Genomic DNA, 13,636 nt, shown 5'->3' on the forward strand with positions numbered 1-13,636 from the left:
TAAAATAACTCTAAGCTCTTTATGGAATGGCCACTTGCTGATGTGTTTGATATCACTCGAGTCTGCCACTCTTTGGGGCAAAATTAGAATTGTGACGATCAGAGCAACTTGTCAGAATTGAGAGATATCTCAAATTGTCAACATTCCAAAACCTATTCATGAGCATCTTGTGTCCCCCCCCCCCCCCCCCCCATGACCTGTTTTGTAACAATTCCCTATGAAACATGGCCAGACAGATGCACACACTGGTAATAGATAGTGAGAAATTAGAAAAACTAAAACGGCACTGAAGCACACACGTCACCACTCGCCAGTGTCTTGATAAGCTGATCGTGACCTGGCTGCTCAATGTCCCTGCGACCTACTACTTGCCTTTATTGACAAACACAGAGTAGCAGCAAGCAGGCATGTATTAAGTGATGACAGATGAACAGTACAACTTTGTAGATTGTGATTGACAATCATTCGTAGTAGTTGCATGGATGAGTTTAAGTGTAAATGATTTATGTAACTGAGGACTTATTTAATGACAATGCTTAAGGGCCAAATGATTCATGTTTATATATACAGTGAGCTCCTAAGGTATTGGGACAGTGACACATTTTGTTTTGGCTCTGTACTCCAGCACTTTGGATTTGAAATGATATATTGACTATGAGGTTAAAGTGCAGACTGTCAGCTTTAATGAGGGTATTTTCATCCATATCGGGTGAACCATTTAGAAATTACAGCACTTTTTGTACATAGTCCCTTCATTTTAGTGGACTAAAAGTATTGGGACAAATTCACTTATGTGTATTAAAGTAGTCAGAAGTTTGGTCCCATATTCCTAGCACGCAATGATTATATCAAGCTTGTGATTTTACAAACTTGTTGGATGTTTGTTTTGGTTGTGTTTCAGATTATTTTGTGCCCAATAGAAATTAATGGTAAATAAAGTATTGTCATTTTGGAGTCACTTTTATTGTAAATAAGAATATCATGTTTCTAAACACTTCTACATTAATGTGGATGCTACCATGATTACGTATAGTCCTGAATGAATTGTGACTAATGATGAGTGAGTTAGATGCACAAATAGTTAGATGCAAAGTTAGATGCACAAATATCATACCACCAAGACATGCTAACCTCTCACCATTACAATAGGGGAGGTTAGCATTGGGGGGGGGGATGATATTTGTGCATCTGTAACTTTCTCACTTATTATTCACGATTCATTCAGGACTATCCGTAATCATGGTAGCATCCACATTTAATGTGGAGGTGTTTAGAAACATTATATTCTTATTTACAATAAAAATGACACTACATTATTTGCCATTAATTTCCCAATACTTTTGGTCCCCTAAAATGGGGGGGAACTATGTACAAAAAGTGCTGTAATTTCTAAATGGTTCACCCGATATGGATGAACATACCCTCAAATTAAAGCTGACTGTCTGCTGTGTCACTGTCCCAATGCTTTTGGAGCGCACTGTATAATTGTTGTTTATGGATGGTTTATTATGAGTTGACATGATCATTAGAAATTATTCAGGGCTCACTCAATGTCAGATAGGGACTGTTAATCCTGGGGTGAAAAATAAACCGTGGACTCCATATGTTCCATGCCTAAACTTGCAACTGTTGTAACGTGTGTTGGATCTGTTTTGGTTCCCTGACCTCCCTGATTGAGGTGACATTGACCTTCAGTGACCTCTGACCCTCACCCTTCTATGATAGATTTTGGCTCTTGCTCACAACTTTCCTGGTAGTCTCAAGTCTTAATAATGATATCATTTTAGCCCCTTTAGTTACATCATAATAATGAACTCAGGATGGCTCAGTTATGTGCAATTCTTGTATTTTTTTCTTTTTGGAGGCTTCTTTCATCTGTCACGTTTTTATCTCCCCCACTATGTTGGTCTGCTCATCCTCTTGCCAGAATGTCCCCCAAACCCCTTCCATCCCCTCTCCTCCCGCTCCAGCGAGGATATCCTGTCCTCCTCTAGCTGGGTGATGTTGGCTGGGGAAGTGGGTGTGGGGAAGGACTTTAACTGTGTGGCTCATGTCTGTACCAGCACAGTGGTCATTGAGGAACACACATAGCCAGTGCAGCCAGGACTTTGAACTCGCTCAGCTGCAGCTGATCCTACAGGTGCACCACTCTGCTCTCTCACTCCTGATCTTGTCCTCTCATCACTGCTCAAGGTAAGACTCCTGATGTGAAGTCCTCTCTTACTTTCATCTCTCAGGCTGCTTCCTAAAGGGCACCCTATTCCCTGGCGGCAGGTAGCCTAGTGGTTAGAGTGTTGGACTAGTAACAGAAAGGTTGCAAGATCGAATCCCCGAGCTGACAAAAATCTGTTCTGCCCCTGAACAAGGCAGTTTATCCACTGTTCCTAGGCCGTCATTGAAAATAAGAATTTGTTCTTAACTGACTTGCCTAGTTAAATAAAAGAAAAATATAAAAGATATTGCACTACTTTTGACGAGAGCCCAGGCTATGGACAAAAGTAGTGAACTATGTAGTGAATAGGGTGCCATTTGGGACTTACACTTAGCTTTCCTCCTTCAGTCAGTAGTAGTAAGAGAGAGCTTTTTATGACTTATTTCTCATATAGGCTCTTTCCATATGGTCTGGTAATTATCCAGCCATTGTTACTTAGCTGTTAAACTTAAGTTTAGCTATGATATCCACAGCAATATCTATAGATTAGAAGTACCACAGATTTGCAGCATTGTATCAGTCGAGTCTCTGGTCTGACTTAATCTGGATGTAATGTTCTTCATAGGATTGTTTGATATGTGTAACAGTCAAGGCCTCTTGTGATCCTTTAATATTTTATACACTGCCTCTGATCCTCGCCCTGGGGAACACATGCATTCAGTCCAGTCTGTAACTGCCTCATACCCAAAGTTCCGGGATGAGATATAGGAAAACACGGTTTAGAAATAAAATTGTTACATGCGTCAAATACAACAGACTTTACTGTGAAATGCTTACTTACAAGCCCTTTCCCAACAATGCAGTTAAAAAGTAAGACGTGCTAAGAAAATAGTAAAACAATATAACATGAATGAGGCTATATACAAGGAGTACTGGTACCGAGTCTATGTGCAGGGGTTCGAGGGAGTTGAGGTAATATGTACATGTAGGTCGGGGTAAAAGTGACTAGGCAATCAGGATAGATAATGGGTATTTGGAAGGGAATGTAATTTGGGATGAGTCCCGAAATGCAATCTAGCACAAACATGCTTTTGTAATGAAGTCCTCAGTAGGGTTTTGAACTTGGCTAAAAAACACACACAATAGGTAATGTAACATCCTGTAGTTGTGGTCACCCCTGATGTTTGTCATAGAAATCCTTATGACACTGTATTTCTGTTTTTTTCATCTGGATACACTACCGTTGTCCACCTACAGGTCATGGACGAGCACCCCACCTCCGCCTCAAACGACAACAACTACACAGACTCTGCCTGGTTCATCCATGAGTGCCATGTGGACCTGGACAACACCTCGAGGCGCGTGGTGCTCTTCCTGCTCTACCTGCTGTTCTTCATGGCTGGCCTCACGCTCAACGCCCTGGTGGTGTGGGTCAACTGGCACCGGCGCAGCAGCCGCAACGGCGTGCTCTTCTGCATACTCAACATGGGCGTGTCGGACCTACTGATGACAGTGATGGTGCCCTTCTTTATGCTGGAGGCGATGATGGAGTACGTGTGGGTGTGGGGATACCTCCTGTGCCGCTTCACCAACCTCGTCTACGACATCAACTTCTACAGCAGCTCCTTCTTCCTGGCCTACATGACGGTGGAGCGCTACCTGGCCGTGGTACGCACCGGGCCCCGACCCTGGGGCCCCAAGCAGGCCAGGCTCAGAGGCCTTCTCTGTGGGTTCCTCTGGGTCCTGTCCGTGGTTCTGGGCCTGCTGGAGAACGCCCATGTGACACTGCTGGAGTGGGACGAGCCAGGCTGCTACAGCTACCCAGAGCACAACTTTATAGACTGGAACACCGCCCACACCTTCCTCTACCTTATCTTCCAGTTCCTGGGCCCGGCAGCCATCATTGTTACCTTTAACCTGCTGACCCTGCGGGCGGTGCGGGCCAGACCCGAGTGGGCGGGGCGGGGGAAGGAGCTGTGGCTGGTTCATCTGTATTCCCTGGTGTTTGTGCTGTGCTGGCTGCCCTTACACATTGTCTTAATGTTGCTGGTGGTGGATGAGCTGAACCCAAGGGTGCTGAGTTGCCAGACGGTGGAGAAAATCTACTTCTCCTATGTCGTGGTCAAGGCTCTGTCACTGTTCCACTGTGTGGCCAACCCCATCCTCTACAACTTCCTCAGCAGAAGTTTCCGCTGATACCTCATCGCCGACCTGGCTCGCCACGAGAATCGCGGCAACCGTGTGGGTAATGGAAGGGCAGCGGCCAATGAGAAGGGAAAGGAGTTGAGTAACGCCAGCACCAGCCAATCGGATGTTTTATTGCTTGATGTTTTGTCACATACACCAGATATGTGCAGTAATATAAGAATAATAATATTATATGCCATTTAGCAGACACTTTTATTCAGTCATATTTTACATGTGGGTGGTCCCAGGAATCGAACCCAATACCCTTGCATTACAAGAGCCAGTGATTTGTGTTGTTTTACAGGGTCAGCCATAGTAGTACGACGCCCCTGGAGCAAATTAGGGTTACGTTCCTTGCTTATGGGAGGGGTAGAGTGGAGCTGAAGGATGGGACTATAAAACAAACAAAAGATAACTATTGTAAAATATACTGTGTCTGTAGAATGTATATAGTACAGTATGTATAAGCTGGAAGTAGAAGCCTAAATGTTGTTGTCCATTCGTTTATTCCAATTAGGGGAGGTAGGGTTAGGGGAAAATAATAAAGGACTATCTATATATATATTTGTTTAAATGCATCTATTTTATATGTATTTCCCCAAAAATATGGAGTATTGGAAATGATGCAGACAATTACATTGATGGAAGCCACAATCTAGCTGCAATATTAAAGCTGACCTACCCCCTTAAAAAAGGAACAAAAGGTGCCTTGCTCAAGGGCACCTCGGTAGATTTTTACCTTGTCGGCTCTGGTATTTAAACAAGCAACCTTTGTTACTGTCCCAACGCTCTAACCGCTAGGCTAACTTCCACCCTAGCTAGCGGTTGCTTCCTTTTCCTCTGCCACACACTTCCTGTTTTTCTTTATTTTAGGTTTCTCGTTGCCTTAATGAAGGGCCCCCCAGTGGCATTACATTTCCAGCAAGGGAATATCTTCCATGTTCTATGTCCATAAACGCTGATGTAGAGGAATGCAGAGATAGTTTTAAGCACAGATCAAGAAAGTGGTAACTAATTCAAAATGTGTCAAGTTTGGTTAGATTAATAATAATTGACAGCTTATTTTGACAGTCTTTCACTCAATGCTTTTTTCATACATAATTTTTTTCCTTTACATGTTTGGTTGTAATATCTTATCCTACTGCTATAATCTGTTCAATAACACTGTGTTGAACAAGCTACTGAACATATGTGATAAACCAGCTTCAGGATGTGGATATATAAAATACCAATTGTCTTCTTTTCTGTGAAATTTGTTGGTTTTCAATCACAGCCTTCTTGTTTTCACATATGAACAAACAAGTTATTAACCTCAAAATGAATGTCATGCACATTCTTCTCACAACCACGAGAAAATAAAGATGACGACTCTTAACTGTCAATAGTTTTGGTACAGGTCAGGTTTAGCATCAAAATAGATATTATACAAGACTACAAATTCCCACAAGCCATCTCTGACACCTTTGCTAACAGGTATTGTGTCAATTTAAAACTTGCACAATACAGATCACAGAATTGTCAATTTAAAGAAATGTAACCAATATTTGTCATTACATTTAGCTAACAGATTGTTAATCCAGAGATTCTTACCTTTGTCTCGATTCGGCAGTCTCGTCCATATCATCATGGCATTTGTAGTTCTTTGATCGCCACATTATCAGCTAATTAGCATTAAGATACATTTTTTGGGGGGGTAAATACAGTTGGATATATTGACAAGGCACCTTGTCCTGGAAAGATTTACACGGTTATCAAAACATCACGCCAAGGTAAGCCTACACAAAACACAGCCCTTATTTTAAGTTTCTAAAATCTCCTATGGGAAAAATGAATGGTGGAAAAACAATTGGAACCCTTCCCTTGTTTGACCGGTAGGTTTTATGGGTATTATGACAAACACTGTGGTACTCTATAGGCTCTGTCAAAAGTAGTGCACTACATTGGGAGATGGGTCATTTGGGACGCAAACCAGGATTAATTAGCAGGTTTCTGTGGCTTGGCCTGAGCCGACACTACAGAACTCTTGAATGATCTCTCCTGCCTCACAATCTACATGTCTGCCTCCCCATGGCCGACACTGGAAATTAGTGTTTCAGGTTCACTTGTTGATTTACACCCCCCACCACCCCCCCCACACACACACAATCTTGCATAGCAAAAAAACAATACATGTAGAGACAGATCCATGCCTCAGCTTTATATATTCCTTCATGTCAATTCATTCAAACGACAAAATACCCAGAATACAACATTTTTATTGTTGCTTTGTTGTATGCTGTTTTCCCTTTCCTTACTTTTTTTAAGCAGATAAAAGTTGCACATTGAAATATGAAACACTCCCAAATATATAAATAAAACCACAGGTTTGACAGTAATTGTATTGACAGCTAACTTGAATGAGCCATGAATCATATACAGGAGTAGAAAAACACTGCAAAACAAAAGAGAAGCATACACAATTTACAGACAAATGTTCATTTTCAGTAATAAAAAATAAAAAAAGAGGTATGATCATACTGCAGTAGTTTGGTAAGTCCCAATATAAAAGCAACATGGTCCTTGTGGTGTTATGATAATGGTCTAATGTGGCCACTAGCAAACTTTTCATTCTCAATACAAGGCAATTCATTTCCCTTACTAATAATAATTTTGTACAGTTGGAATAATAATCGAGAATGACGTCTTGAGTTTTGGTTTTGAACCCCTTTTTCTTTTGTGGGTGTGGCAGTGCACCAAAACATTCCCAATATTTGCAATACATTCAATCAAACTCGAAGGCATTTAATTTGTTTCACAATACAATGGTGTCTGGCAGTAACACTGTTCAGCTAAAATAGGACATAGAGCAACTGCTCTAGTGGGTGGGTGGGTCTCTCTCTCTCATTTCTGAAACACGCATTATTCACACACATTACAAGTCTCCATCTTGGATCTCAAAGTGACTTCAGGGAGCTAGATAGCGGACTGCCAAATAAAATAAATCCCCAAATCTGTCACAGTTTTGTATCTCTGAACAGCTAAGAGTAACCCCTGTGTGTATTAAACAATAACCTACCATACAAACTTCAGAACACACATTAAAATTCTTGACCATGAAGTACTTCTCAATATTGATAACTATGACAAGTATAGTAATGATGTCAATTTCATATGTCTTTCTATACAATTATTATTTTGACCTAAATTCTTAAAATACAAATCCTATATCTGTTGGACAGTATTTCTTTTGAATTTGATCTCAGCTGAGCATTGTTCATTAACTGACCGTTTTGTCTGACCGTGTTACAGTGATACTTTAAAAGTGGTCATTATAGTTCCAGCACTGTCCATTGCTGTTGGTCTTGACTCCACTGTTAAGTTTCTGTATGAGTAAGTACAATGTTATTCAGAGGATTCAATGAGCCCCCTCATACTCCTTTTATCATCATATTGAAGCATCTTTATAGATTTAGCTGCATTTTAAGTTAAGCTGCTCCACATCAACCATAACCATCAAAGCACAGGAGAAATGTTCATAATGAATTTTAAACTGACATTCTCCGCTGTTGAGAGCGGAAACCATCTTCCCGTCTTCATACTATATTCTTATCATGGGACTTCAAGCATCCAGAGGTACAGAAGGGCGAGAAAGACACATCCATTGTCTCACACTGGTAATTCAATTATTGCAGTTCTGTACCTCTGGTTTGAGAGGTACCTGTACCTGTGTACCTGTGGTTTGAGAGATGTGATTGGGCATGAACCCAAGTCAGTATACAGGACAGGCCATCAATTTGGCCCCAGAGCTTGGCATTACATTATCCCTGTCTGTCAGTCTGTGTTAGTGCAGCTCAGGGTACGGGGTACTGGTGAAGCAGTAGCACACCTTTTGGCAGGTAAAAAGGTCCAACAGAGCAGTGGTGAAGTGAGCCTGGAAGAGTATATATCCTCAGCGCCATAGTGGACACAAGGTACCCCACTGACTAGACCAGTCCCTCTCTTTCAAACATGCATGCACACACACAGAGCCAAGTTAGAGGGAGTTCTGCCTCCTGGCTTTACTGTGGTTAGTGATGTGTGGGTTGACTCAAAACCTGCAGTCCCTGCAGTTTAGGGCAATTAAATATTGTGTGGCTGAATGGCGGGCAGGCGGGTTGAATAAACAATGCATTTAAAAAATCCATAAATGTATAATTCTTGTGCAATTCATATCTATAGGCTACATTTAGTTTTTAGTTTTTTTAGCTGGTGCTAGAGTGTAGCCTAAGCCTAAACTTTAGGGCCTAACTGTACACTCTCTGAATACACAGCAATCGTCAAAAGATTTTGCGAACTTAAGCAGAAAAAGTTAACATCGATCCACTGAGGCAAAAAGGACAATGTCGGAGTTTAATTAAATAAGAGACGAGCTGCAAAATGGAGAGTTGACAATAAATAGAAGAAGGGCCAGAACAGTAGCCTGATGTTTGGGAAAGATTTGGTGAAGTGGTAAAAGAGGATGATAGCAGTGCCAACTATTATGTGTGATTGTGAGGCGCTATACAAATTTGACAGTCACAAGAGGAGGACTTCAAAATGGTACATCAAGGGAACTATAGGCTACTGTTCAGATGGGTTAAAGGCCCAGTACAGTCAAAAAACATGATTTGTGTTGTATATATATTTCCACACTATGAGGTTGGAATAATACTGTACAATTTAGAAAATTATGATACTGCCCTTTTAGTGTAAGCGCTGTTTGAAAAGACAGCCTGAGGTTTCAGCCTGTTTTGGTGGGAGGGAGTTTTGGCCTTTCATGGTGACATCATCATGTGGTAAATTAGTTAATAGACAAGAGAGTTCCAAACCTCTCTGCCAATAAGAGCACATTTTCTGTTTTCACCTCCCCCACTCAAACCACTCCTAGACAGTCTTAGCTAAATTCTTATTGAAAAATTGCTCTTTGCTAAGAAGTAAATTTTGTTTCATTTTGACCATTTTAATTGAAAACAATCACACTAAAGTACTTAATTGTTATCCAGAAATGATTTGAAATACGGATACAAATGCTGCACTGGACCTTTAAATGGAATAGTATCCTGAAATATGCACACTTAATATAGGTCTATAACCGCCTAATATAATATTAACTTGTGAAATTATACACCAAATGTACATTTTGACTGGAGTGGAGAAATATTATTTATTTATTTCAGCATCTTGAGAGAATGAATGTGTGGTTAGGGACCGTCTGTAAAGTTCCTATCTTTATCAGCATCAGAAAAGCTGATAGTAGCCTATTTCAACCACATAAAATATGCATCCAAGCTGAACTGTAATGTTATCAGAAACATGTTGGGTAGTTTTTATAGCTTTTAACATTTTATATATTTGCGGGTTAGGGTCAGGCCTCAGATTTTCACTTTATCACATTGCGGATGGGTTATTTAGCAATTGCGGGCCGGTGTGGGTGAATAAACAGCTGACCCGTGCACCACTAAGGGTGGTGATGGTGTTGGCTGCTTGTTCATTCAGTCCTTCTAGTCTGGGACTACGTCCTGGTGTGACTTTATGGGTTCCTTTTAGAGGACACTGTGATGACACAGCCTCCCCCTTCAACTAGAGCTACCCTGGCATGCATATGGTCACACCCACACAACCTCTCTCTCACACACACACACACACACACACACACACACATATTGCATGTACTCGCCCTTTTACACGTACATACACACTTACACTTTCACACAGTGTGCTCTAACCCCTGTCACATTAAGACACTGCTCTTCTGGAGCTGCTGCTGCGGCTGAGGCTGGCGGCGCTGCTCTTGCGCGAAAGGCTGGGTGTCGTGGCGACTGAGAGGCTGGGCGTTGTGGCAACCGAGGGGGCCGGCTCGTTGGGGCAGCCATACTGCAGGAGGATGTCAGCACACTCCTGACTTCCAGCGTAACGCGCCAACGTGAGGGCCGTCTGCCCCTGGGCGTCCCGACACCTCACATCACTGCCATACTGCAACCAGGGAGAGAGAGGGGGGAGGAGGGAGAATGAGAGCGGGCAATAAGATTCAGCTGAAATTTGTAGTGGATAAAAAAGACATGTACAGTGCATTCGGAAAGTATTTAGACCCCTTGACTTTTTCCACATTTTGTTACGTTACAGCCCTGTTCAAAAATGGATTTAAAAAAAATCCTCAACCTACATACAATACACCACAATGACAAAGCAAAAACAGGTTTTTAGAAAGGTTTGCAAATATTTCTAAATATTTGGTATGACGCTACAAGCTAGGCACATCTGTATTTTGGGAGTTTCTCCCATTCTTCTCTGCAGATCCTCTCAAGCTCTGTCAGGTTGGATGGGGAGTGTCGCTGCACAGCTATTTTCCGGTCTCTCGAGATGTTCGATCAGATTCAAGTCCGGGCTCTAGCTAGGGCACTCAAGGACCCTTTCACCCCTGATTGCTCAGTTTGGCCAGGCGGCCAGTTCTAGGAAGAGTCTTGGCGGTTCCAAACTTTTTCCATTTAAGAATGATGGAGGCCACTGTGTTCTTAGGGACCTTCAATGCTGCAGACATTTGGTACCCTTACCAAGATCTGTGCCTCGACACAATCCTGTCTCAGAGCTCTACGGACAATTCCTTCGAACTCAAGGCTTGGTTTTTGGGGTAGTGTGTGTAGATTGTCATTACGGGGTAGTGTGTGTAGATTGTCATTACGGGGTAGTGTGTGTAGATTGTCATTACGGGGTAGTGTGTGTAGATTGTCATTACGGGGTAGTGTGTGTAGATTGTCATTATGGGGTAGTGTGTGTAGATTGTCATTATGGGGTAGTGTGTGTAGATTGTCATTATGGGGTAGTGTGTGTAGATTGTCATTATGGGGTAGTGTGTGTAGATTGTCATTATGGGGCAGTGTGTGTAGATTGTCATTACGGGGTAGTGTGTGTAGATTGTCATTACGGGGTAGTGTGTGTAGATTGTCATTACGGGGTAGTGTGTGTAGATTGTCATTACGGGGTAGTGTGTGTAGATTGTCATTACGGGGTAGTGTGTGTAGATTGTCATTATGGGGTAGTGTGTGTAGATTGTCATTACGGGGTAGTGTGTGTAGATTGTCATTACGGGGTAGTGTGTGTAGATTGAGGGGAAAACATTTTTGTATCAATTTTAGAATAAGGCTATAACGTAACAAAATGTAGAAAAGGGGAAGGGGTCTGAATACTTTACAAAAAATAGCTATACAGTGCATTCGGAAAGTGTCACACTACTACACCCAAGTCATAGACTGTTCTCTCTGCTGCCGCACAGCAAGCAATACATCAAGTCTGGAACCAACAGGACCCTGAACAGCTTCTACCCCCAAGGAATAAGACTGCTAAGTACTGTAGTTAGTCCGGGTAGCTATTGGTTAATTATTTAACTAACTACATTGACCCTTTTTGCACCAACTCTTGACTCAACACATATGCTGCTGTTACTGTTTATTATCTATCCTGTTGCCTAGTCACCTTATCCTTACCTATATGTACATATATACCTCAACTACCTCGTACCCCTACACATCGACTCGGTACTGGTACCTCGTGTATATAGCTAAGTTATCATTACTCACTGTGTAATTATCTTTCTATGATTCCTCTATTGTATTTCTTCACTCTGCTTTGTTGGGAAGGGCTTGACAGCGTTTCACTGTTAGTACCCCTACACATGTCATTACGGGGTAGTATCTGTTACTTACAAAGCATGTGACATAACATTTTATTTGACATTTCTGCCATTCTTTGGCTGTAGTGTCATGAGTGGATGAAAGACAACAAATGGAAAAGGATGAAGAGACTAAAGGAGGGATGTTCTCTCACCCAGACCAGCAACTGGGTCATGACCACGTCGGCGAGCTGGCAGGCAGCATGCAGCGCTGAGTGGGGCGGCAGGGGGGATCCCCCCATGGGAGAGCTGGGGAATGCAGCAGGGAGCTGAGGAGAGAGGTGACCCCCTGGGCGGAGTGGGGCGTTAATGTCGTCCTTGGTGCTGTGGGCCAGGAGGAGGAGCAGGCGGGGGAGGTCCCTCTCCATCACGGCCACCAGCAGACTTGCCGATAGCGTGTTGACCTCTGACCCCTGCCTGGGGGACATGGAGGGGGAAGGCGGGACCAGCGGAGCCACAAACAGCCTCTGCTCATACTTGGCCCGGATCCACGATTCCCGCTCCTCTCTGGGATCAGTCAGACACAGTTACAGACACACACACACACACAGTTATCAAGGGAACAGAGTGTGTGAACAGGCATGTGTATGTAGTCAGAATCTACACACACTACTATTTCTACTTTCTACTACTATTAGCTCTAACACTTCTATCAATGCAACTCTTCTACAATAACAACAATAACTAATACTGCAACTGCAGTCCAGCAAACTTGCCACTTATTCACACGTTATTAAGTGTCCCCTTCCCCTGTCCTATCCTCTCCTCTGTTTCCCAGTGTCTATCCCATGTCCTCCAGTATCCCTAGTCCTCCTACCGGGTGGCGTCGGGTGTGGGTTTCCGGCGGCCCAGTGTGCGTCCCTCCCAGATGCTGTTGGCCAGGTGGTTGCCAATGGCGCCCAGCACCAGGGTGAGTTCTCTGGGCAGGTCGTCCAGGTCTAGAGAGCGGACACGGGACAGGTGGGTGCCCAGGTTCCTGTGGATCCCTGAACACTCAATGCAGATAAGAGCCCCCAGGTTCAGACTGGCCCACGTTGGGTCTGAGAGAGGGGAGACAGCAAGGTCTGAAATCACACTAAATAGTAGACTAAAACATGTACAGTTTTAGTCCGGCCTGAAACTGCATGCATAGAATAAACAGAGAGGAAATACAGAGATGGGATTTGATTACTGGTATTGCAATCCATTTCTATTCTGAGTTGCAACTACATGAGTAGGATTTACACTGGAGAAAGAGTGGAAGGATATGGAGAACAGTGTTGGGGTCAATTTTAATTTTTGTCACCTCAAAAAGTGAACCAAACTCTATTTAAAATGTCAATTGTTCCATTGAAGAGAACTGGAATGGAATGGCTGGAATTTAAATGGAATTGACCCCAACCCTGATGGAGAACGGTTCCACACCCACTGAAAACCAAGCTCAATGAGATCACCCAGCTAGCACATTTGATTCTATGGAAGTTGTGGGAACGTATGTTTTTGGTTTCACATTGGTTGTGGGAACAAAGCCATTCGTTTCCTGACCAGTAAAACTGAAAGAATTTTAAACGTTCTGAGAACAGAAGTGAACATTTAGCCTTTTCTGGGAATAATTATTTTCAGGTTGCAGGGATGTTCTGAGAATGTTGAACTAT

The 13,636-nt window shown here is 42.7% G+C and overlaps 2 protein-coding genes across 5 annotated transcripts in view; one reads left to right on the forward strand and one right to left on the reverse strand.

Moving 5' to 3' along the window:
- The first annotated feature begins 214 nt into the window (after nt 1-214).
- On the forward strand, nt 215-5,567 carry LOC139561534 (G-protein coupled receptor 182-like). The gene is made up of 2 exons (XM_071378735.1): nt 215-2,193; nt 3,410-5,567. The coding sequence occupies exon 2, from the start codon at nt 3,413-3,415 to the stop codon at nt 4,346-4,348; it is 936 nt and encodes a 311-aa protein (XP_071234836.1). The 5' UTR covers nt 215-2,193; nt 3,410-3,412; the 3' UTR covers nt 4,349-5,567.
- Nucleotides 5,568-6,576: 1,009 nt separating this feature from the next.
- The window catches only part of LOC139561101 (arf-GAP with GTPase, ANK repeat and PH domain-containing protein 1-like), a 69,081-nt gene continuing 62,021 nt past the window's right edge, over nt 6,577-13,636 (reverse strand). For all 4 annotated transcript variants that reach the window (XM_071377993.1, XM_071377984.1, XM_071377975.1 and 1 more), the window contains 3 exons: nt 12,820-13,042; nt 12,158-12,509; nt 6,577-10,309 (listed from right to left, as the gene is read on the reverse strand). In XM_071377993.1, the coding sequence (XP_071234094.1) occupies nt 10,073-10,309; nt 12,158-12,509; nt 12,820-13,042 (812 nt within the window). In that variant the 3' untranslated portion in view covers nt 6,577-10,072. The remainder of the gene's footprint in view (nt 10,310-12,157; nt 12,510-12,819; nt 13,043-13,636) is intronic.

Source organism: Salvelinus alpinus, chromosome 2 (assembly GCF_045679555.1).
Source record: "Salvelinus alpinus chromosome 2, SLU_Salpinus.1, whole genome shotgun sequence".
Classification (NCBI taxonomy): domain Eukaryota; kingdom Metazoa; phylum Chordata; class Actinopteri; order Salmoniformes; family Salmonidae; genus Salvelinus; species Salvelinus alpinus.

Bases quoted from the DNA above. Each gene is read 5' to 3' on its own strand.
- LOC139561534 (XM_071378735.1), top strand. From the start codon at position 3,413: ATGGACGAGCACCCCACCTCCGCCTCAAACGACAACAACTACACAGAC.